At 35.2% G+C, this 26541-nt stretch overlaps 1 protein-coding gene across 1 annotated transcript in view; it reads right to left on the bottom strand.

The window, feature by feature from the left end:
- The window catches only part of TNKS (tankyrase), a 197000-nt gene extending 172585 nt beyond the window's left edge, over positions 1-24415 (bottom strand). Inside the window, exons 1-2 of the mRNA XM_079139072.1 lie at positions 22350-24415; positions 800-1024 (exon numbers count right to left, since the gene is read on the bottom strand). Coding sequence (XP_078995198.1) covers positions 800-1024; positions 22350-23022 — 898 coding nt within the window. The 5' untranslated portion in view covers positions 23023-24415. The remainder of the gene's footprint in view (positions 1-799; positions 1025-22349) is intronic.
- Positions 24416-26541: the final 2126 nt, after the last annotated feature.

Below are 26541 nucleotides of genomic sequence, written 5' to 3'. Positions count from 1 at the left end.
ATAAAGAAGTTGTGTCAGATAAAACAATAATTTGAGGAAAACTGAAAAACACATTCAAGACTGGAATAGATGACTACGAGGGGGGAACAATCACCAGAATATCTTTAAAAATGTGAGCATAAAGATAACAATGAATTTCTCACATGTGAAAAAGAAATGTTGATTGAGTATAGATTCAAAAAATTTAGATATTTAAAATGGTCAAAAAATTCAATAAAGGTTTGCAAATGCTTTCTATGGCACATTTTGAAAATAGTAAGTTCTTAACTACTGGATTTAAAAAACATACTCAGAGCTTTCCAGTTCTAGTACAACTGGCTGGTGTTCAATTTTAGTAACTTACAGAAAAGGTCTTTGCCTTAGTACTAGATGACTTTCTCTGAATCAAGCTATTGTATCCAAATATGTCATCCAATTTAGTAAGAATTCATACTTTATAAAAGCTCTCATTGATGTAAGGATAGAAAATTTTCAGTCTTTTAATAGTCTATAAATTAACTAAATTTGACAATGATAATCCATCAAAATTCAGTTCTACTCCAGTTGACATTTGATTTGCATTTGGAGAGTTAATGTTGTGAATTTTGTTCCTAACCAACTTTAGATTCCCATCTACTTCCCTTTTGATGGAAAGGAATTCCTCTAGAAGAAGCAATAAACCTTCTTTCTCCTTTTCTGAGGGAACATTATTTACACCACACGCACACACACACACACACAAAAAAAACACAAGTAAACCTTCATTAAAATTTTATTTTAAATTGGACTTACAATTTAGGTATCACCAAATAATACTTACCAATACAGACATCAATTTTCCCTTTAATAGCAGCTTCATGCAGAGGTGTATAGTTCCAGTTATCCCTGGCATTTGGATCAGCTCCTTGGCATAGCAACAAACTCACAACCTCAGCATGGCCAAAAGAACAGGCATTATGAAGTGGAATGAGACCTCCATCATCACGAGCATGGACATTAGCACCCATCTGTAGTAAGTGTTCCACAACATCCTTCCTTCCAAAACCTAAAAAGAATATGGAAATGTTTTTACATATGAAATCAATTTTATAAAAAGAGCCATTAGAATAATTGAAACAATATCAACAAATATGCATTTAAATACTCTATACTAAAAAAGCCAAACAAAATACACAAAAACATTAGCTCCATTCAAAAGGATCTTTGTTTCACAGAACCAAAACTAAGAAAGCTCTTTTAGTCACCCACTATACAGTTGATTCAAAAAAATATTCCTTAATCACCGAGTATGTGGCTGGAAATACAAAAGAAATACAAAATAATAAGACAAGATTCCTATCCAAAGTACTCACTTTCCCCTCAAGTTTCACAAGGCAAAATTACATGCAGACAACTCATTTCTATATTTGAAGAGGTAAAGGAATTACTTAAATATTGCTGACAACCAAATCTAAGATACATTACAATATTCACCATTAGAGAAACTGGAGAGGAATGCAAGAATACGGAAATATATGGTGACAGTCTGGTAACAGGGGATTCTAAAAAAGAAAGAATTGAAGATGATGCTAGAATATCTATTATTGAGACTGGGGGTCAAACTGTGTAAAGTGGATGGTTAAGTGAAACTATTCTAGCTTGGATTTACTGACTAAAACAAATGCTGGGCAGATAAGTGGGAATACAGGCATTTGAGAATACAGAATCAGAACACCAATAATGAAAAGACTGAATTTGGAAAACCACCCCCACCCTCTGAAATTTACAGCAACTTCCTCATGCTGAGAACAGAAGCTGAGGAACTGTGCCCCAAGGTCTCTGACAGGCATCAAGAAAGCTGAGAATGGAAACAGCTCCCTTAGCAGGCCTGTAACACAAGCTAACTAAATCTTCGTATGTACATTTCCCACCTCTTGTCTCACTTCCCTACTTGATCTCCTTCATAAAGCTTCGTGGGCCTTCAGAGTTTCAAACACAAAAAGTTTTTGAAACAGTGTCTTCTATTTTCTTTCAAAACTGGCTTTGAATAAATCCTATTTTCCTACCAGGAGTGAAGTACCCTAGCCTCCTCACAACAGCTGCCAGTACTACTGTCACCTGGTAACAGTAAGAAGCATCACAGTTTTCAGTCAGAAAAGGGGTAAGGGCCAGACAGGATCTGAAGTAAATGCTCAGAAAGTAGGAATCACCAAGAAAGACAACAAGAAGGAAATCAAGGAGCAAAAACATTATGCAAAGTTCAGCATTAAGGATTTAGATCAATGAAGAAGGGGAAGAATGGTCATTGATAATTTTAGAGTAATTTTAGTACAATGATAAAATTACAAGCTACAATGCAATGAGTTACAAAAGGAAACTGCACATATTAGCAGTTTATATGCTAGTATCTTTATAAGTGATTTTTTTCCCACCTTCTATTTTATTAGGGCTTACTGGCTAGGTATAACTACCTCCATGCTATTACTTATTAGGTAACATTGTTAGAAAATGGCACCTTAAATAATGCAAGTCATATCTTCCTCTACTTTATGCATACATTAAATCAATGAGAACCATATGGACAATAGTAAGGAAAAAGATTTATTTCAAGATATGTCCTCCATTCTATCTATAGAAATTCATTCATTCCAGGAAAGCAAGAGGTAAGAAAAAGTATCCAAAATAAAAGATATGTTTCCACAGATGTGTATGGAAATCAGAATTAGGTTTTCATGGAAAATATCCTTCAAATTAAGCTGCAAATTTTGGTCCAAAGGTGTCAATATTGTATTATAACTGGAAGAGCAAAACTACAGGATAGGAGCTAAAGTAATTGTCACCATCTGGCCAGAGTTTGCTTTGTTTTTAACACCAGTAGAGCTTTACAGATGTTAGGTTCCACTTGATTCTCTAACTTCAACATCCTTCCTCCCTCTTCCATTACAACCCTGCTCTTTCACTGTACCAGAGGCACTTTCCTTACCCAGGAAGACAATGATTGTCCTCCCCACAAGGATTTAAATAAAGCCTGAGTGAAAACTTACTTTTCCCTAACTAGTGCACTAATAATGTTTGAGAACTAAATTCCTTTCTTCGATGATAATCAAATTTTAAACATAATAAGTGTTAACTTATCGGCACTTTTTTTTTTTTTTGCAGTGCTGGGGATTGAACCCAGGTCCTTGGGCTTGCAAGGCAGGCACTCTCAACTGAGCTGTATCCCCAGTCTGGCACTTTTAAAAATACTTGTAATATCTATAAAGCAAAACAGGAAGGCATGTGTTCATTTTTTCTAAAAGTTTTAGATCTACAACATAAAATAAAAGTGGTTGGTATTAGGGGAAAGATGGTGAAGTACACCTGTGCTCAAACACTGGTGTGATGGTTAAACCAGTACCACGTTTGAAAAAGTAGCAGTTATCAATAGGCTGATGTGAATACACGCTCTGATTTAACTATATCACTTTTCAAACTTTATCATAAAAATTTTCACATGTAAAAAGATTCTGCATTAAGAATATCAGCATTACTTATAGAAATCATGAAAACAATTTAAATGCCCAACAGGAGCTTTGTTAAATGTTTTTTTTTTTTTGTATAAGGCATCATCCTATATTAAGTGGGATGATGGAGAACAGTATGAATGTACTCAACGCCCCTTAATTTTACACTTAAAGTACAAACTATATACAAAAGGATGTTGTAAATACTTTATGACTTGTTTTTAAACTTTATAGTTTAATTTCATACATGTTTTGCATTTTAATATAATTATATCAATCTTTTCCTACATGATTTGCATCTTCTACAGAATCTTTTAAGAAATCCTTTCCTATTTCTATACTGTTCCTACACTTTCTTCTAGGTTACAGATGCTCCTATACCTGTAATAGGGTTACAGCCCAATAAACCAATTTTAAGTTGAAAATATTAAGTCAAAAAAGGATTTAATACACCTAACCTACTGAAAATTCTAGCTTAGCAACACATTACACTATTGAGTAATGATTGTTTGTTCTAGTGATTACGTAGCTGACTAGGAGCTGCAGCCACTGGTCAGCATCAAAAGAAAGTATTGTACTACAAGCCCAGGAAAAGAGCAAAACTAAAAGTTCAAAGATCAGTTTCTACTGAATGTATATCACTTTAGCACCATGCTAAGTCAAAAATCTGCGAGGTCAACCAATTAAAAGCTGGGGACCATCTATACCTTTATAATTCTGCTTTCACATTTACATCTTTAAACTACCTTTAGTAGCATGAGTTAGAGATCTAATTTTATTTTCCTTTCTTTTCTTGTTGGTTGGTCAGTTTGTTTATTTAAAATAAGTCTAAATATCTAGTAGGGCAAAGTCAACCTACCTTGTTCCTCTTAAATAATTATCTTTGTTTAATATTGCTTTTTTTATGTTCTATATGAATATTTTCAAGTTCCACAAAAAAATTTATTATGTTTTTGTCCGTTGCTTTGCTTTGTTTTTTTAAAATTCAATAATTAGAATTTGGAAAATTGACAAAATTATAACACTAGACACCTCCATAAACTCAGGTCTCTGTATCCTACTTTGTTTTTTCTCCATTAATATCTTGCACATGTTTGTCAAAGATTATTGGGTATTTTAGGATATTTGTTTCTATTGGGATGATGAGGGCAATGCTGTTAGGAGGTCAGCGGAGCTAGATCACTCCAAGTCTTAGAGTACACTGCAAGAAATTTCAACTTAAGTAGAGGTTTGTCAGGTAGCCAAATCTGTCTGCTAGCTAATGTGGCTACAGTACAATTAAAATGCAATGGCAAATGAGACCAGAAAGATAAGTAAGGGCTTGAGGTAGGGCCTCTGTATCAGGTAGGAACACATTTAGTGCCAAATGACAATGCCCAACTAAGGTAGGAATTCACTTGTCTCACGCAACTTGTGTAGATATTGACACTCTAGGCTCACAACTAGCAGTTTACTAATGAATGATATTAGGAGTCATTTACGAATCTTTCCACTCTGGCATCCTTAGCATGTACAAGCTTTTTTTTACTTGCTTATCACCTCATCTCCAATCTTGATATCCAGGTTCCCAGGCAAGAAGTGAGAAAGGGTAAAGGGAGAAAAGAATTAAGTCTTTTTATTTATTAAGGAAGCAAAAGCCACTCCAGATACTTTTATCTATATCTCATTAGTCAAAAATGTGTCTGTCATCTGTCCACCTTCAAAAATAGGAAAGCCGAGTCCTTTAAAATTCCTTGGGACAATAAGTGTTGGCGAGGATGTGCGGGAAGAAGGTACACTCATACATTGCTGGTGGAACTACAAATTGGTGCAACCAATATGGAAAACAGTATGGAAATTCCTCAGAGGATTAGGAATGCAACCACCATTTGACCCAGTTATCTCACTCCTCAGTCTATACCAAAGGACTTAAAATCAGATACTACAGTGATGCAGCCACATGAATGTTTATAACAGCTCAATTCACAATAGCTAAACTGTAGAACCAACCTAGATGCCCTTCAATAGATGAATGGATAAAGAAACTGCAGTATATGTACACAATGGAATATTACTCAGCCGTAAAGGAGAATAAAATTATGGCATTTGCAGGTAAATGCATGGGGTTGAAGAAATCATGCTAAGTAAAATAAGCCAATCCAAAAAAATCAAAGGCCAAATGTTTTCTCTGGTAAGTGGATGTTGATTCATAATGTGGAAGGAGGCCAAGGGAAGAATGGAACTTTAGATTGGGGAGTGAGAGAAGGGGAAGAAGCATGGGAATGGGAAAGATGGTGGAATGAGATAAACATTATTACCCTATATACATTTAAGATTACATGAATGGTGTGACTCTACATTGTGTACAACCAGAGAAATGAAAAGTTCTGCTCCATTTGTGTACAATGAATCAAAATGCATTCTGCTTTCATGTATAACTAATTAGAACGAATTAAACAAATAAATAAAGTTCCTTGGGAAACAGGGCTACCTTGAACAAAATCTAGTATCTGTTAGTGAAGATGAATTTGGGTGGCTAACTAACAATATCTGCTACAGCTTTGTAAGTCATGGTAGAACTTTGGATTTCATTTTAAGTATAAGGAGCCATTTATAAGGGAAATTACTTAATTCTGTTCAAGTCTTAAAAGGATTAACAACCAGTTAAGTTAAAAAAAAAAAAAAAAAAAAAAAAACTGGAAAGAATCAGAGCAAAATCAGAGGCACCAGGTTAAGAAAAACTATCTGCCTTAGTCTGGCAAGAGTTGATGATGGCTTGGAATAGGACAGTGGCAGCACAGATAAGTCAAAGAAGACAGAAATGGGGTAGGTTTTTTAAAAAAACAAGAATTACGGAATCCCAGGATTATAACTTTAGCAATTCAGTTTATGGAGCTGCATTTGGGGAAGTCAGGATAAGCAGGCCTATGAAAAGTTCACTCTGAAAAACTGCTCTTCACTAACTACTAAATTAAGTAATATGACTTGTAAATTTCAGCACATTCTTGCCCCTAAAGAAAGGATAAGAAACAATGACATTACTTCACAAATTCAAAAATATTTTAAATATTTTAGGTTAGGTTGAAAGCATCATGCTGGCACTCTAACAATTCTAAATTTAGGGGCTGGGTTTGGGGCTCAGTGGTAGAGCACATGTGAGGCCCTGGGTTCAATCCTCAGCACCACAAAAAAAATAAAGGTATCATGTCCACCTACAACTAAAAAATATATATTAAAAAAATCTAAATTTACAAGATGGCTTAATTGAATATACTTAGAAATTTTCCTTATTCTAATATTAAATAAAAGGTAGCAATTAAGGCCATTTAAAAATATTTCAATATTAAGTGTAAGGTCACTGGAATCTATTCCCCAGCTCTGAGTTTAAAAGTAGAAAGTTGTTTCACTTGTGTTCAACTTTTAAGCTTGCCCCAAATTAACGCTTCAAAGAAACAACCTTGGCCAATATTAAACTCACAACTATGACTACCAAAATTTAATAAAAAGAGAAAAACCTAAGATGTTTGAAGTATTTTAAACTGATGTTTTTATTTATGGTGGCAAAGTTACAGCTTAAAGACATTTTCCCCCTAACTGGACTGTCAGCAAAGCTGCTAACACTGTATATTATTTGAACTGCTAATCCACTGACCTACACTTATACACTCAGTAAAAAACTTTTACCATATCTCTTATATTTTTCAAAATAATTTTCCTTAAATAGAAAAAGATCCCATTACTCCCCAAAGAAACTCAAATTAATAGTAAAATGTTTGGAACTGTTAGGAAAATAACACACACATATGTCATTTTCCTAACATAGATGGGAAAGATAAAAAAGCACTTGCAGACAGATGAAATTTTTTCATTATTGCCTTTAAAAACATTAGAGAAAAATTAGAATACTAAGTATTAGAAAAGCCCATTTGCCATATATATACGGCATAACTTAGTTTTCCATTTTATAGACCCCAATTTAGAAAGAAAACAATTATGCTTAGATAAAAGAGTCAATCGAGTGCCATAAAAGAGGTATGACTTCCCCAAACCCAATGGAGAAATCACCCAAAGGAGAAGCAAAAAAGGTAGGAATCACCCCAGCTTCTAGTTTAAAATAATAATACTGTAAGAAACTACTTCATGGGGCAGAAAACAACAATAAATAATGGTTGTGAAAGGAAAGATTAGCTTAACAGTAGAAAATAAGATGACCTGAACAGGTGACAAACCAGAAAGCAAGCTTTTACTCCTCAACATTGTGACACTTTCCCATACACTATTCGGTTGTTTTTTTTGTTTGTTTGTTGCAGTGCTGGGGATCAAACTCAGGGCCTTATGTTTGTGAGGCAAACACTCTACCAACTGAGCTATATCCCCAGCCCCTCCCATACACTATTGAGGAATATGAAAGCAGTATCTCCAGCCCTATTCCAGATAGTAGAGTAACATCAAGATGAAATATTGGAAGCTGCCTGCTGAGCAAAGCATAGGTGAGCTCCCAATTAGGCAATAACAATGAGTGTGACAGCAATTAACAAAGAAGGGCCAGAGAAATCCTGAGCAACCAGGCTAGTGTTGAGCAGAAATTACTATCCAGGAACTCTCTATCCTGAAGCATGTCCCTGTTTACCACAAACCTTCAGGATAAACCTCGAGCACAGGCTTTGATCACCTAAATCCAAACCTGTGCAGAACTTTTCCAAAAGGTGTCTGAAAAGGATAAATAAGATAGAATGAGAGAAGATATAGGAGGATGGGAAGAGAGGTAATACTGTAGAAATAATGACATGAACTCTCATAATTAAAGGAAGATGTAAAATTTCACAAGGCCATGCTTGGGTTTGATCCCCAGCACTGCAGAACAAAACAAAACAAAATATTCAGGTTAATAAGAGTTCATGTAGTACCAAACATAACTGACAGACACATTACACAATATCAAAGGCTAGGAAATGTCTAAATCCTTCAGGGAGGCAACAGATCAGCTTTAAAAATAAAATAAAATAAAAGGAATCATTGAAGCCAATCTTCTCGATGTTGGAAAAAAAGCTTTTCAATGCTTAACTTCATAGCTAGTTAACTATTTAAATTTAAGAGTAAAATTAAAATATCAGATATAAAATCTTGAAGCTGAACATAAAAAGATCTTAGTTGAAAACGTTCAAGAATACTTCAGCATGACAAAAAAAATCAATAGTGCATACATGTGCATATTTTTCTATGTATCATGAATTAACTCAATAAAAATCTATTGCTGTTTCAAGGAACACTGACCAATAAACACTCTAATAAATAATTACAACACATGGGTTACAAAGAGTACACAGTAACGCAAACTTAACCAAGTCTGGGACAGGAATGCTTCCCTAATGAAGTGATACTGTAAGCTAATATCTAATGCAATCAGATAAAAGGATAGAGAAATATATTACAAAGAGGCCAAGGTATATAGTATATGCAAAGGTCAAGGTCAGAAACACTATATTATCAAGTACCATACCTTTTCTTAAAATTTTTTTTAATTTGTTCTAATTAGTTATACTTGACAGAATGCATTTCATGCATTTTGATAGATCATACATAAATGGAGTATAATTTCCCATTTTTGACTATACATGTTGTAGAATTACATCAGTCATGCTGTCATATACGTACATGAGGTAAGAATGACTATAGCTTTGATTTGCGTTTCTCTAATTGCTAGAGATGTTGAACATTTTTTCATATATTTGTTTCATATATTTTTCATATATTTCATATGAAATATATTTCATATGAAATATATGAAATATATTTCATATATTTCATATAATTCATATATATCAATTATATATCATCTTCTGAGAAGTGTCTGTTCAGTTCCTTAGCCCATTTATTGATTGGGTTATTTGGTATTTTTGGTGTTTTTTGAATTCTTTATATATCCTAGAGATTAACGCTTTATCTGAGGTGCATGTGATAAAGATTTTCTCCCAATCTATAGGTTCTCTCTTTCAGATTATTGTTTCTTTTGCTGAGAAGAAGTTTTGAAGCTTGAATTCATTCCATTTATTGATTCTTGATTTTACTTTTTGTGCTTTAGGGGGTCTTGTTAAGGAAGTTAGATCCTAGGCCAATATGGTGAAGATTTGGGTGTAAAAGTACCTTTTAAAATAAATTCAGAATCATTCACAGGCAGAAATAAACAGACTGAAAAAGGCAACAACACAGAAATCAAACTTTCTGCCACAATCATGAAGAGAAACAGTATCACCTTTCAAAACCAACATATCAGAACTGAAATCCTTTATTTTTTAATGTCACTAAGACTATGACCATTCCCCACCGAAGTGTCTAATATAAATTTCTGCTATGTGAATTTATATAAGAGTAAAGAAAACTACAAAAGTAACTATCTCTTTGTATCAATCTTAGAAGCCAAAAAAATAAGGGTAAAAAGACCTGAAATCCTGCTGACAGTTTTCAGTATACCTTCCTTTATTTCAACATAAACCTTATTGTAGAGGTAATCATTGCAATATAAGAAAAGTTAAAACACAGCACAATGAATGACTCATAAGTAGAGGTCAAAAGAAACAAAACGTCCCCAATAAAAAAGACACTCCAACTTCATTTTTATTTTAATGGCTATATTCTTCAATAAATGGTTCAAGTAAACCAGCTTCCTGCTTAGAAAAAAAAATTAATTGTTCTACAGAAATAGCAAAATAAGTTCAAAATATATTGATGTAAATCTTCACATGAAACCAGAAAAAATTTAGGTAGACATTTGCATGATTTCAAGTGAAAGAATGGACATTTTTTTAAGCTGTCTGTTTTATCTCAACTCCCTAAGGTTTCCCTCCCAGTAATGGGAACAAAGCCCTTAAAGCTGTTCTCTGTTCCCAAACAGAGAGTAAAAGAGTAAATTGAGCCTGATAGCCAGATAGTGCTCAAACAGTAGGATTACCAGAAACTATTGACCAGAATCTACAGCCTGTTGTAAAACATTGTGAAACATGTTGTCAGCAAACCCAGACCCTTTGAAATTTTCTGGCAGCTTTGTTCCCCCTTTTCCCCCTTTCATGTGCGACCCCTCCCAATGTGTGGTTTCTGCCTTTATAAACCTACAAGATTTTCTGCTAGGGACTCGACTCCTCGAGTTGGGTCCCAGCGCGCTGGAATAAACACCTCTTGCGGTTTGCATCAAGTGACGCCTCCTGCGGTTGATTGGGGTTGCTGTCCATCCATGGGACAGAGTTGGGGTTTCCTTTTTGGGGGGCCTTACACAAGAATAGAAGCAACAGAGAAAAACTAAAAGAAAAAAATTAAAGGCAATACATTTGGAAGTTTAAAGATAAAATTAAAAACAAGCTAGGAAAATATTTGTAATGATTGTAGTAAAGCACAAATAAAAAAAAAAAAAAACAAAAGGCAAAAAAAAAAGGAAAAAAATTCACAAAGACCACTTATTTTTCAAAAGCAAAATCAATAAGCTGAGAAATAAAGAAATGCAAATTAAAACACAAGTACTATTTTTTAAATTAAGAAGCTAAGAAATGAGGCTGGAGTTGTAGCTCAGTGGTAGAGCACCTGCCTAACACATATGAAGCACTGGGTTTGATCCTCAGCACCACATAAAAACAAATAAATAAAATGAAGATATTGTGCCCACCTTCAACTAAAAAATATATATTAAATAAAAGAAGCTAAGAAATATGTTTTAAATGATGTTTAGAGACCTACAAAAGTGTGTGTAGGACAACTATTCATAGTAGCCAACACATAGAAACTACGCGAATGTTCAAGTAAAATGGGTAAGTAATATATTCACACAATGGAATTCTATGCAAGGAAAATAAACTATAGGATAGCTGAATCTCTCACAAAACAGAATCAACTACATAATGCCACTTACATATCACATTCCAAAACAGACTAACACTCATCAATAGATGGTAAAGGGTTAGTGACCCAGAAGACCCAAAAGGAGGAGGTTGTGGTGGCTAACAGTGTTCTGATTCTTGACCTGGGCTCTAGTTACCTAGGTATACTCACTTTGGGAAAATTCATCTCACTGTACACTTTTGATTTGTGCATACTTCTGTGTGTATGCTGCATTTCAAAGAAGAAACTATGAAACTATGGCTGATATGGCCAATGGTATGTTAGGAATATAACCGAGTTGAACTTTTTAGGAAAACGAGCTTAGGAACACATATCTACATGCAAAATCTCTCTAGGATTATATGTAAAGCATGATCTTAAAACTTTAGCAGTTACATTTAGTTCATTTCATAGTCTCAGAACCCCTATAACTACAATTTCAGGAATACCAAGTCAGTTTTCCTTCATATATAAAAACCATTTCACAGGGTTATAAGTAGTGGGTAAAAGCTGTCAAAATACTTTCCAATTCATAAAAGTTTGTGTAACTTAGAAGTTTGTGTAACTTAGAAGTCTTAACTGGGTTTCATATATCCTGAAGCAATAACTCTCAACCTTGCCTGCACATGAAAATCACCAGGAGATTTTAAAAGAACAAAGCTCAACCCTCTACACTAGTGATTTAATTGGTTCTGGGTTAAGACTAATTGCTCTCAAAGACTATCAGCATCACCTGGGACCTGTTAAAAATACAAATTCTCAGGCTCACTCCAGACCAGCTGGAAGAGAAACTGGGGTAGGGAAGACAGAGGGGACTGCCCAGCAACCTGTGTTTTAACAAGCCCTCCAGGTTATTTAAATGCAAAGTTTGAGAACCACCTTTATATGGTTTCTGGAAGAGAATATGTAAAAATTCACATACTTAAAACTCAAAAGATCAGAAATCAGAAGTGCTAACTTTAAAAGTTCATTTGTTGAAATATTTATTAAGCACTACTATGAGCAATTCACAGATATTGAAGTTCTCATTTTATATACCCAAATTTATCTGCTTTCATAAAATTCCAATACAATAACAGTTACAACTTCCTATTGTTAATTTTTTGTGGGTACTATTATTTAGGGGGAAGCCAATTTCTAATCGCTTGCTCTAAAAATTAGTTCAAAAGACATTTTTTTCCAAACAAAAATATTTCCCTGCAAAGAAGAAAAGCATAACATGGCATCCCAAGACATTAAAACATAATTAAAATGTATTCATTAACTGCAATACCATATCATTTCTTTCTTTAAAAATAAAAGTTTCCATAGTCAACACAACATAAGCATAGAAAAGAAGGGTACAACTTATTAACAGGATGGATAAAAATATCAAAATAGTTCCCACAGTTGAGGAATATATCAAAATGAAGGCATCTAAGCTTTTCAGTATTTACTTATACTTGATCAAAAGCATTATAGAAAACTAGGCATCAGGAGGTTTCATTTATTTTTAAACTATAACCGACATAGAAACTATGGTGTTAAGGTTTTATAGTCAATAGGTAAATTCAAAACACCTTCTTATCAGTTAGGACTTGTAGTTAACAGAAATCATCTAACTACCACAGGTTTCTTCACTTTTTTCAAATCTACCACAGAGGAAAACAGTTGCAGGTCCAAAGAATGAAATAGCTTCCACCAAACAGCAGTTCAGTTTGTCACATTGAAAAGGCAAGAGAAGAAATTTTTACGTCATTTTATTTCTCCTTTTCCAATAATTTAAAAGAAGTTCATTTGTTAAAACTGAATGAGGAACTTACACACTCGAAAATAAAAGCCTAGAAAAAGTAAATAAATAAAGCAGGTTTAAGCTCATGCTGCTTTAATTCTATAAACAGATACCTGAACAAACAGGCAAAACAAGTTTCACAAAAGAACCCAACAACTCACCCTGTGGAAAAGCAATCTTGGAAATCTGATGAAACCTTATAAAGGAGGAACACTCAAAAACAAAACACTCAAAAGTTTCCTCAATTACTCGAAATCAAAATGAAAAAAATTACTTATCCTGAGCACCTAGGCTTTAGCGGAAAGCCCTAAGAAACTCACCCTATCCAATCCTTTTTAAAGAATACAGTTTTATATTCAAACACTGAACTAAAGGTCCATTTCTAGATGTTTCTTTCTTGTACACGCTTTATTTTTAGTAAGCAAATTTCCATAAGAGGAGGTTTCATCTAGTACTCACTTGCTCCCATACTGCTAAACTTATCCTACTCAATTTCTTACTATGAGTCCACATAAATGATGGGTATCTTAGTTCACTGTCTGCTGTTTAACAGAATACTACAATTATAAACAATGAAAATTTAAATTACAAACAACAAAATTTGTTTGGTTCACAGTTCTGGAAGCTGGGAAGTCTGAGATCCAAGGGTCTGCATCTGGTCAAGGGCTGCTTTAAGGTAAAATGGAAGGGCAAGCAAACGTGTCATTTGCACAACACAGAGAGGAACTGGCCGAACTCATCATTTTTATTAGGAACCCACTCCCACAACAACAGCACTAATCACCTGTGAAAGTTAAGTACTCCTAATACTGTAATAATGGAAATTAAACCTGAGTTTTGGAGAGGGCATTCAAACCAGTTCCTGGTCCCCATGCTCGAACTTGGCCCCCTCCTTTCTCCTCTCTTCTCTAGCTATATACTAACTTCCTGAGCCTGCCAGAATACAACAGAGCAAAGTAACTTCAAGTGCCCTGACATAAGGGGAAAATAAAGAGGCACCACCTCTGAAATCTACTGCATATTTTATAGTCAACTGCCCAAAAGACTGCTTTGTCTATGAAACAAAGGAGGCTTTAAATACATAAATGGATATTCACCACATAATTGTAGCAGATTTTATGCCAAAATTTTTGCAAAAAAAAAAAAAAAGTGGGATGTGACCATGATTCATTTTCTCCCTCACTTCATCACAAAGCTAATGATTTATTCCAAAACCAAATACTATAATAAAATATATTTTCTCAGAATCATTTACATTCCTTGATTACTTTTCTTCTGCTGGGTTCTCACTTTAAGATTCCATTTTTTAAAATATTGATGCTTGCAACATGGCCCTTCATGATAGGCTAATAAATCACTGCAAAACTTAGTGGCTCAACATAACAACCACCACTTACATCTGGGGATATACTGTGTGTTAAACAAGCTCAGTCACTGAAGGCTAAGTGAGGCTAGAGTATCTAAGGTGGCTTGCTCACTCAGCTGGCAGTGCGTACTGACTGAGCGCTTCACTGAGGACTATGGACCAGTCTTACTTCTCCATCCCATCTTTCTTAAAGCATGGAGACTGGGCTTCAAAAGTGAGTGTTCCCAGTAGACAAAAGTAAAAATTTCTAATCTCTAAAAGTTCAAGTGTTACATAGCGTAACTTCTACCATATTCTACTCATCCCAGTAAGTCACAAGACCAACTCAAATACAGAGAAAAATACAGGATCCTTCTCCTGGTGAATGATGCAGCATACACACAAAATTGAGTATCCTAATGGGAAAATTCAAATTTTCAAACATGATGCTACAAAAATTCCACACTATGACTCTTTGTTTCATGAACAAAATCATTAAAAATACTGTATAAAATTACCCTCAGGCCATGTGTACAAAGTATAATAAAACACAAAATGAATTTTCATGTTGGGGTTTCGGTCCTATCCCTAATATATTTCATTACATATATGCAAATAATCCAAAATCTGAGAAAATCCAAAATCTGAAACCCTCTGGTCCCAAGTATTTCAGATAAGTAATAGTCAATTTATACATCAAGGGGAGGAATATATGACAGTCACATTTGAGGACTATTACACATATATACTTACAGAACTAAAATATAATAAATTAAGTTTATTAGAGAAAGTATATAATGATTACATCCTCTCACAATTTAGAAAAATAAAGCAAAATTAAGGAAGCTTATGCAACTTTTCAACTATTTTCAGTGACTATGATTATTTTGAGACTGTGCATAGTATAGAATTAAGCAAATAAGTAATTATGTGGTATTCTATAATAACTAGGTTCTTGAAAATCACAAGAAATGATGCACCTATGGAAAAGAGAAGTAGTTAAGTAAAAACCCAGTAGTTCTGAATTTGAATTGGACATCTCAATATTAGCTAATAGGGTAGATTAAGAAAGACAAACTGTCAGAATGTTTAAAAAAGCAACACCCAAATTTATATTATCTACAGCAGATACACTTTGAAGACTAAGACAGGTTGAAAGGTAAATGACTGGGAAAAATATACCATGCTTAGCTTATATAGTGAGCTAAGAAAGCTGGAGAAGATATATTTGGGAGGTAATGAGCTCAATAGGGTAGAGCCTTCATAAATGGAACTAGTGCCTTTTTAAGAAGAGACATGAGAATGTTCTCTTTCTCTGCTTCCACCATGTGAGGGTACAATAAGAAGGCCAAAGTCAGGAACCCAGAAGGCAGCCCTCAATAGAATCCACCCCCTTATCTCAGACTTCCTGCCTCCAGAATTATGAGAAATGAATTTTTATTGTTTATAAACCATTCAGACTATTATACTTTTATAGCAGCCCAATTTGGCTAAATCAACATATAATCATAAATGTATTTTTTTGTTTTTTTAATATTTTGTTTCAGTTGCAGGTGGATACAATATTTTTATTTATTTATTTTAATAAATATGCTGAGGATCATACCCAGGGCCTCACCCATGCTAGGCGAGCGCTCTACCACTGAGCCACAACCCCAACCAATCATATAATCATAAATGTTTATGTACCTACTAATGGAGCTTAAAAATACGAAGTTGGGCTTGGGCTGTAGCTTTGTGGGAGAGTGAAGGTCTAGCATGTACAAGGCCCTGGGTTCAATCCCCAGTACTAGGGAAAAAAAAATAGACAATATATATATATATATACAAAAGCAAAAATAGTCAATATTAGTACTATAGTTGGAGATCTAAGCAATTGACAAAAACATCAGTAAAGATGAGATCAAAACACTATCAACTACCTCATTTTAATTGATATTTATATAACATTAGAGCCGACAACTACATAATGCAATTCTTTTCAAAAACACTCACCAAGACAGATCAAATGCTGGCCCAAAGAACGAAAGTCTCAAAGTCCATTTGAATGGACTGATATTATATAGGGTATGTCCTCTGATCCCAGTAAAATGAAATTAGAAATCAATAATAAGACATCTAGGAAATATCAACAATTTAGAAATTAAACAACACATGCTAGCCAGGAGCAGTGGTGTATACCTGTAATCCCAGCAAGTTCCAGGCCAGCCTCAGTAATTTAGCAAGACCCTCAACAACTTAAAACCTGTCTCAAGATAAAAATAAAAAGGGATGGGGATGTATCTCAGTGGTAAAAGTGCCCCTGGGTTCCATCCCTACTACCACCCCCCAAAAAAAAAAAAAAAAAAAGTCCACAGTGCTGCTAAATAACTCATGGAACAGGAAGAAAACACAAATGGAATAAGAAAACATTTCAAACTGAATGATAATGAAAATGCTACATATTGAAATATGTGAAATTCATCAAAAAGTGATTAGAGAGAAATTTCATACTTTAAGATCTAGAAAAGTCAAGTCTAAAAACTAATGATCTTCGGTTTTATAGTAAGCTAGGAAATGAAAAACAAGGCCAAGGTGGAAGGCAGCTTCTAAGATGGCTCCCAGTGATTTCCAACTCCTGGTATAAAGTCAAGAAGTGCAAAATGATGTTTTGCTCAACAAAGATCACATCCATGACTGGTCCCATAAAATTACAATGTAGTTGACAAATTCCTATCACCTAGTGACCTCATAGCCATTGTGATGTTCAGTAACATGTTACTCCTGTGTTTGTTGTGGCGGTACAAACCTACTGCAAAATCATATAAAACTAGAGCACATACAATTATGTACAGTTCATAATACTTGATAATGATAATAAAGGATTATTACTGGTATATGTATTTACTACATTATGCTCTTTATTCTTATTTTAGAGTGTATTCCTACTTATTAAAAAGAAATTAACTGTAAAACAGCCTCCTTAAGGAGGCATTCCAAAAGAAAACATTGTTATCACAGGGGTTGACAGCCCCTGAGGACCTTCCAGTGGGTCAAGACTTGGATGTGGATGACAATGATGATTCTGACCCCGTTCAGGCCCAGGCTAATTAATGTGTATGTCTGTGTTTTGATTTTTTAAACAAAAAAAAAATTTCAAAAGTTAAAAAAAAAATTTTTTTTAAATAGAAAAAAATTTACAGAACAAGAATGTAAAAAGAGTTATTGTGGCTCAGTCATAGAGCGTTTGCCTAGCCTGTGTCAGGTACTGGGTTCAATTCTTAGCACCACATATAAATAAATGAATAAAATAAAGGTCCACCGACCACTAAAAAAATTTTTTAAAAAAGAATGAAAATATTTTTGAACAGTTGTAGAAAGTGCTTGTGTTTTAAGCTAAGTGTTATTACAAAAGAATGAGAAGTTTAAAAATTTAAAGTTTATGAAGTAAAAACATTATAGTACGCTAAGATCAACTTACCATTAAAGAAAATATTTTTTGTAAATTTAATGTAGCCATTAGAGTACAATGTTAATGTTAATCTACAGCAGCATACAATAATTTCTAGGCCTTCACATTCACTCACCGCTCACTCAAAAACTCACCCAGAGTAACTTCCAGTCATAAACTTCCATTCATGGTTAAGTGCCCTACACAGTATTCCAAATTTTTAAAATCTTTTATACAGTATTTTTACTACACCTTTTCTGTTTAGATACACAAATATCTTACACAACTGTGTTATAACTGTATACAATATTCAGTACATTAACATGCTCTACAGGTTTGTAGCAGAGGAGCAATACACTATACCATATTGCCTAAGTGTATAATAAGCTATACAATCTTGACATTCGTTAAAAAATATATATATATCTTAGATGGAGGAACACTGAAGCAGGTAATTTTAACAGAAATTATGCAGTATTGCAATTTATGTAAGTATTCCTCTATTGATTAAAAAGATTGCTTGTTATTCTTTAAATCGTTTGCTTCCAAAAAGTGGTATCATTAAGGCAAAAGAAACATTTGGTCTTTCTAACTAGAAGTTCTATAGGAATTTTTTATAAAAATGTGGGAGATTTTTTTGTGGGTTTTAACCACAAAAAAAGGGGCACTTAACCACTGACTCACATCCCCAGACCATTTTTAAAAATTTTTTATTTTGAGACAGGGTCTTCCTAAATTGCTCAGGGCCTCACTAAGTTGCTAAAGCTAGCTTTGAGCCTGTGATCCTACTACCTTAGCCTCCTATAAAGAGAGGTTTCTTAAGGAAAGTGTAAGGTTCTAAGGTAACACCAAGTAAAACATAATCTAGTTTGTAATCAACAATTTGAAGTCTAGGAAGATATTTGTTAGTCTATGAAACTAATTCCTTTTAGTACCCTTCTTAAATCCTAAGGCAAGACATTTGCTTAAAAGTATAACCAAAGACAAGCGGTACAATTAAAAGTGCAAAAAGATTTCCACTACAGGACTGAAGCATTTTGACTTATTTTCATACCCAATGATGGGCAGTGTTTAGAGGACAGAGTGTTTTTTGAAGGGCGGGGTGAGGGCAGACAACCATGGTCATGCTGAAAATTCAGCATCAGGAGTGAGTTGAGCAACCACTGTAGAGTAAAGTGTATATTATACGTTACCATCCAAATTGAAAGAAAAAACTCGTATCCCCATTTTGCTGGTTTTGACGCTAAAACACCTCATATTACATATCATAATCCAAGTCATATGTTAACTACCAGGAACCTTACTTCAAAATGTCTTCAGAATCCAATGCTTTGTTAAAACCACAAAAAACAAAAACAAAACAAAACCCTCACCTCAACTTTCCTACAAAAATAGACCTTGTCTCAAAAATATGTCACTACTAGGAAGTGAACTAAGAAGATGGTATTGCTCCAGATTGGTACTGTTTATGAAGATCTTTGAGTGCTGTATTGCTAACAACAGAATGTCAGGGCAGGGGAACCTTATCTGTAGAAAAGTCAAGTCTCATATTAACTCTAGTCAACAGTTAAAAAGCGAAGATTATGTTGTAATTGTGGCCAGGCTAATTCTATTACTAATTCTGCTAGAAAGAATACAATTATTCTTATGGCAATAAAAGTGAAATCATAAAGACTTAAATATGACAATACTATTCCTGAAGTTTTTAAATGGTTTGATTTCATACTACAGAAAAGTAAACTCAATTTTAAATAGAAATAAAGGCATTATTTATTGTTCCTTCCATCATTTGCTTGGCTAGCTTGAACTTAACCTTTGAATTCCTTCTTTAAAGAAAAAACTACTTATCTAGAAAGACTTCTTAACTGTTCCAAACCCAGAACAACAGCCCCAATCACACACTCCAAAAGAGAGCACACTGTTCTTTTCCTATCACTCTGGGTAGCACACTTTGTGGATTTTTGTTAACTGTTGTTCTTTAGATTTTCCCAATACACTGGAAGCTGCATTAGGGTAAGGACTACCTGCTACTCCAAAATTGTGCCAGTATTTAATACCTGACCTGTAAGTAATAAAATATTTATGAAAAAGTGAACTGCAACTTTTCCACCCAAGGGATTTTACCAATTTCCTATCTTTAAAATAGCTATTTCATTGACTACCATATTCAATGACTACCATAATAACCAACCAATAGTCAACAAAAAATTACATTTAACTACTCAGCCTACACCTGAGGGAAACTACACTGAACAAAGCTTTAATGTTATGCCCAGAAGCATGGAAGTAAAGGAAATTGACTCAAAAATGTTATGTTTTTATATCATGAATATATCATGAATTTTATTGTTTTGTCTGTTTTCCACAAGTGAACTACAACTTTTTTTTTCCTAAAAGTCAGTTCAAGGTTAAGTTCTTATAACTACAACATAATTACAGGGCTGTTTTATTGTTTGTATTCTAGATTACCTGGGTATATCTAAAACTCAAGAGCAGAATTAAAAGTAACTGGCAAATAGATGAGGTGTGATTTGGAAGACACTTTTATGTGCTAATAATCTTAAATAAGTAAATTAATACACAAATAAATATAACTAATTATAATTTGTTAGTTATTACTTATAAAGAGGTATGGTAAGAAATGACAAAACTTGTGAAACACTATGTTAAGACAGATTTAGAATAAAGTTGCAAAAGTAAACAAACTTGGCTGATTTATTAAATCAGACTTAGACCTTTCATTTAGCTTAAAGAAAAAGAAATGCTATTTCATCTAAAACATGCAAGACCGTTGAGTGAACATCTATTCAGATGAAAGCCTATTTATGACTCAATTCACTAAATTCCTAACAGTAATGTCTGTATATCAAGGATGGATGCACTGATCTAATAATGATTTTCTGTGTTTCTCATACCACTCACTGGTAATGATCCTAAATAGATCTTTGGCTTAGAATGAAATGTAATATGATAAAATATCCAAGTACCACATATGTGTAAGGGAAAATGCAGTTTCTGAAGCTTTTGATTCAGTTTTGTTTGAGTGTGACAATGTAAAATATATTTCTGAGTATGGTTACAATAAAAAAATATGAAAGCTACTCTTGTCTATAAACCCCCTATTACTTTTCCCCCAAAATCAGTAACTGCACTGCAATTACTCACAAAAATGAAACATTACCTATCCCAGGAATAGATTATGATAGCTTAAGCTTAATTTCACAAACTCTAAAATCAAACTGCTTGAATTCACATCCAAATTTCACTATTTCTTGAATGAATTAGGATTAAACAGTATGTGCCTCACTTGTATCATCTGTAAAATTAGGACAGTATCTGCTGAGCTGCAGTCAAAACAAAGTTCTAAACATGTTTTACTATTAACAACCAATTGAATAAGTGATGTGATATACATTATAAATGTAGCAAGAAATTTAATAGAGGTTACCTTTGGTGTTACCTTTGAAATGTATGTGTGTGGGGGGTGCCCATTCATTCTGTATCTTTCTGTCCTATTTGAATTTTATAACATACATAAACTACTTCTAATGTAATGTTTCTAATGCATATAACATTATTACCTTTATTTTTTTAATATCAATAGGGCGTATATGAGCAGTGAGATTGTTATCATTTGTTTTTGTTTTACCTTTCTCTGTATTTTACAAAAATATATATTAAGTGTTTCTAAAAGAAAATAGTCAACTACTTGCTCAAAACAAAAAAAAAAAAAAGAATGGTAAAAAAAAGTGTGAGGTCCAGAGTTTGGGAATTTGCATCTTTTTTATATTTTATTTATTTATTGTAGAACTTATGTGACAGATAATTCTCACCAAATTGTCACACAGTCTTACTATATAATTTTTGCCCACGAGTAAACTGAAGCAACTGAGTCTTTTACACGACTAACACTGGTGTCCACAAGTTCAAAGTCTGTATTTCTCCCATCATTACATAATGCAGTCAAATATTGTTCTCTCAGTTGTTGCATACAGGCATATTTTGGACTTCCTAACTTAAGAGTAAACTTCTTAAGAGTAGTTTCAGAAACTCCACTGGAAGTTACAAAGACTGTGCTACATCCTTAAACACTTGTTGAGTTACATCAAACTTCTGAACTGTCCTCAAGGAACATAACCCTGTTGTAAAAACACAATAAACTAGTACACACTCTAAAGCCAAATCTAACTTTATACCAACATACTCAGAACTGAAAAAGTTTATGCATATCCAGAGATTACGCTACAGGGAGTTTGGGAATAATTACAAGTATCATCGCTGTGCAAACACTAAAGAATGGATTCACACGTCTCGTTTCCACGCCCCAGTCCCCCAGGCGCTACCTAAAGAAAGGAACCTCTTGTCTTCCTGTGAGGTATTAAAGAACCATAACCACGCCCACATCTTGTTTCACCTTAATAACCTGTTTTCTTTCCCTAATCGGACCACCGTCCCCCCACCCCAAAACTCGTAATAAACAATTCAAAAGTCTCTGACCTGCAGCGAAGTGCAGGGGAGAAGACTTCCGGCCTGCCATGTCCTTTGCATTTACGTTTGCCGCGTCCACCAGCCTCTTTACCCGGGACACGTCCCCATTGCGACAGGCCTCCAGTAGTTCCCGTAGAGCCCCGCTCACTGCTGGGACCCCTGTTCCAGGTGCCGCTGCCCCAGGCCCCAAGGCTGCAGTGGTACTAACTCCGGCCGCGTCGGGACTCTCAGCCAAGCTCGATCCAGGGGAAGATGGAGAGGAAGATGAGGAAGAAGTCGGGGAAGAAGAGGACGACGGTGAATTGTTACTGCCACCGCCGGTTGGGTTGGGAGCGACCCCAACGGCAGATGAAGCAGAAGCCGCCGGGACCACGGTAGCGGCGGCGACGGTACAAATTGTGCTGGTGGTATTGCAACAGCTGGTACTCTCAACCGGGTCCGGGGATCGGGGCCTGTCGGGCGGATCCCGACTGCCATCCCCCTCGGGCAGTGCTAGGCCGTGCCGCGGGGAGGCGAAGGGGGCCAGACCACCGGCTGTGGGGGAGGCTGGGGTGGTCCCCGGAGCCAGGCCGGGACTGAGAGGTGGGGGAGGTGGCGGCGGCGGCGCCGAAGCCCCTGGGGCGGGCTGGAGCTGTTGTTGATGATGGTGGTGATGATGCTGAGAGCGACGCGACGCCGCCATCTTCGGACTCCCCCAGCACTGTCACTGCGGCAACGGCCCCACCGCCCGCCCTCACTTCCGACTTCTGGACCAATCATCATCCGGCACACAGGAAATGATTCCAGGCCATGTGGGCGGAGTCAAAGGGAAGGAGGGAAGTATTGGAAGCTCAGGGAACAACCAACGAAGGGGGCGTAGCTCTGTGGTTGAAGGGCGGGCTTTGTGACGTCCTGGCGGGCCGGCTGGAGAGATTTGAATGCTGGAACTCGACTTTGCCTAAATCGAAAACTTCCTGCATTTCTACCTTCAAGCTGCCTGCCTTTCAGACTCCAATCTGTTCCCAAATACTTATCTATAACTAACCCATTGGAAATTTTAAAAAATGTGAACTATTTTTTCCATCTGTGCCCTTTGATCTCTTGTTCCTTTCCTACAAATTTTCTCATTCTATGTATATATTTTGTTAATCCCCAGTTCAAAAGTGTCTCAGATTACCAGGGATTGGAATTCATTCCTCTCATTCTACCTCCTTCTTCCCTCCCACGTTCAGATAAAAATCTGACTGCTAATACACACCTTTCAGATGCCATTTTCAACTAATGCTTTTTCTCTCCCTTGCATATAAATATGTGTTTTGTCAGCTATCAAAAGGGATGTATCATCCAGGCGCGGTGACACACTATGGTAAATCGCAGCTACTAGTTGAGTGAAGTAGCAAGATCGCAGCTTCGAGGCCAGCCTCTGCAATTTAGCGAATTCCTGTATTAAAGTAAAAAATTTATAAAGGAGCTTGGATGTAGCCCTAATAGCACCTTGTATTTAATCCCCAGTACAAAACAAAAAACAAAAAAAAAAAAGAAAGAAAGAAAAGCGCAGGGGCTGAGGGTGGTGTAAAAATAAGCCTAGCTGAGGAAAGAGAAGTGAGTTCCAGGCCAGCCTGGACAACATAGCATGACTCCATCTCAAAAAAAGGAAGGAAGGAAGATTATCCATAAATGGGATAATCTCAGTGAGGTCTCCATTTCATACCTTCTGTTCAGTGTGAAGTAGGCATTGTGGAAATATACACAAATAGCATTATTCTGATAGAATGACACAAATGGAGAGTCTATGTCCCGGAAAAAGCCAGGCTTAGATAAGTCAAGCAGAATATTAAATCAAGTAATACATTGTTGTTTCGAGCATTCATTAACTCTAATTAGTGTGAAGTTAATATTCTTATTTCAGTAAAAAGATGAGTTTATTTGGGGTTATCAACTAAATGCAATAGAATCAGAAACAATATGAGTAGCATTTAATTTTCATCAAATCTGGGGTTATAGAATAATTCTAACATTATCCTTTTCTCTTACAAACTTGTGTCATTTGTTTGCATTAGATACTTGACAATAAATGTGACTGGATAAGAAAACTCCACAGTGCAACTGAAATAAGACCACAACACAATTCTCCCAGTTTTGAATCTTTTTTTTATTTTTTCCTTCACAAATTGTATTTTAATATTTTAAAACAACAAAATTTTTAAATCTTTATACCTTTCAAGGAAGACATTTAGGCATCATAAACAAATCAATGTGGCAAAATTCAAATTTATAACAATAAACACAGAAACTTATTTTTAGGCTATGTGATTATTACTGCACTACCTTTAATTCCTAAGAAAGTAGGCAAACCCCAGACATGTAGGAGCATGACCACCCAGTGGTATCCATAATCTAGTTTGTACAAAGTTGTTTCCCCTAGATTCATAGATTAATTCTTGGAAGAATGGGGCAAAGACTGGTCATTTCTTCCCACTTCAGACCTGCAACAGGGTTCCCATTTTTGGTTTATTATAAACCTTGTGGTATATTAGGATCCACAGTTTCCCAAGGCTCTGTATTTCTTTTTCAATGAATATCACAATGGTTTTTCAAAAGGTATATACAGCAAAAGATGAGACTCTACTGACTGCAATGATCATGATCAGCACCAAAGGAATAATTACTTCTTTTTCATCAGGATTTGGAAATTGTTCATGATGGCTTCAGAGTAAAATGCCAAATTGATGTCATTCTCTTGAATCTTGACTTCTTAATGCAGAGCACAAGATTACATAGAAGAGTGGGAGGTTAATCAACATGATATGTGAGATATCCGTAGCACATCTTTTGCCCCCTCAACTATGACCTTCCTGAATGGGAAGCATAAGGAATATCTCATCTGGTCCCCTGATAGCCAGTTGCTTATTTATCAGAGAGAGAAGTAATGTTCAAGCTAATTCAAAACACATCTATCGTGTGTGTTCATTCCTACAAAATAAATAAGAAAATCTCTGCTGAGTAGAATAGAAAGACAGAATTGCCTGAAACTATTCTACCAGTAAACCATGTCTGAAAATGCATTCAATCAATTGGAAATTGCTTTTTTCATCCTCAGTGGAGAGTAGTAAAAGTACTTAACATTAAGTATTTATAAGGTTTATAGGTTTATATGGACTAATGGTGAGCTCTACACACAAAAGGGCAAATATCATTATCTTATCCGTGGTTAAACACAATTCCAAAAGGGATGCATTATACCATAGTGAAAAGAACAAAGCCTGGAGTCAGACAAACTGGGGCATGAATCACATCTCTGACAATTACTAATTGGCAAATCTTGGTAGATAAACTTCAGCTCTGTCAGTCTAAACTGATTTCACTGGAGCATTGATGTCATGAGGATTATGGGACCTAGGAATTTTGTAAGCACTTCTTGAATGTTATTTCTGTTCTCTTAAATGGTGTACATAAAGTGTTAACATCAATTTACAATGATTTTTGATAACCTCACAAAATAGGGATTTCCAAAGATAGGGATTGGGAGTAAATATCCACCATTTCTCTTGTAACATGAATCTTGAGCAAACAAAGATTGAATTTGTTTCCTTGCTTTGATAATTCAGGATTCTTTATAATCTCTGACTTCTCCAAGAATTGTTGAGGATCACAGTAAATAGCATCTTATCATATTTTAAAATGTGAGTGCATAGCACTCTCCTAGGTCATATATTTTATGCGAAAGAAAAAACACTCAAATGGTGCTCACCTTCTGGACTGTGTTCTATGGGGCAACAAGGACACACTTTGAAAGTTATGTAATCATAAACCTGTAGTTTCCATATTTCAGTAAGACTTGGCATAATTATTCCAACTGTATGCATCCCATAGATCTGCCTCAGATCCAAGTTCTCTGGTAGTATTTCAGATCTAAAGTCCAGTTATTCTTTGATGCCTTATGCAATGCCTTCTCTGCAAACCCACAAGCACAAGCCAGAATTATAGTTTCATCAACCCATTAATCTTATGTCAGAAATACCCATGATGCCAAGGCCCAGATTTCTCTATGACAGTGTTAACTTCTCTTAGCCAAAGTTCCATTCAGAAACCCACATGAATCTTTTCCTGTAAAGCCACAGGTGGACAACAAGGTCAACAACCGTAATCACACTAACTACATTGTATGAGAGGAAATTTGGTTAAAAGAAAAAACAATTTATCACCAGAGAGGAAAGTATTA

The sequence above is a fragment of the Sciurus vulgaris genome (genome assembly GCF_902686455.1).
Source record: "Sciurus vulgaris genome assembly, chromosome: 5".
NCBI lineage: Eukaryota > Metazoa > Chordata > Mammalia > Rodentia > Sciuridae > Sciurus > Sciurus vulgaris.
The sequence above is the reverse complement of the archived record's forward strand: the minus strand, read 5'-3'. Positions and strand labels throughout refer to the sequence as shown.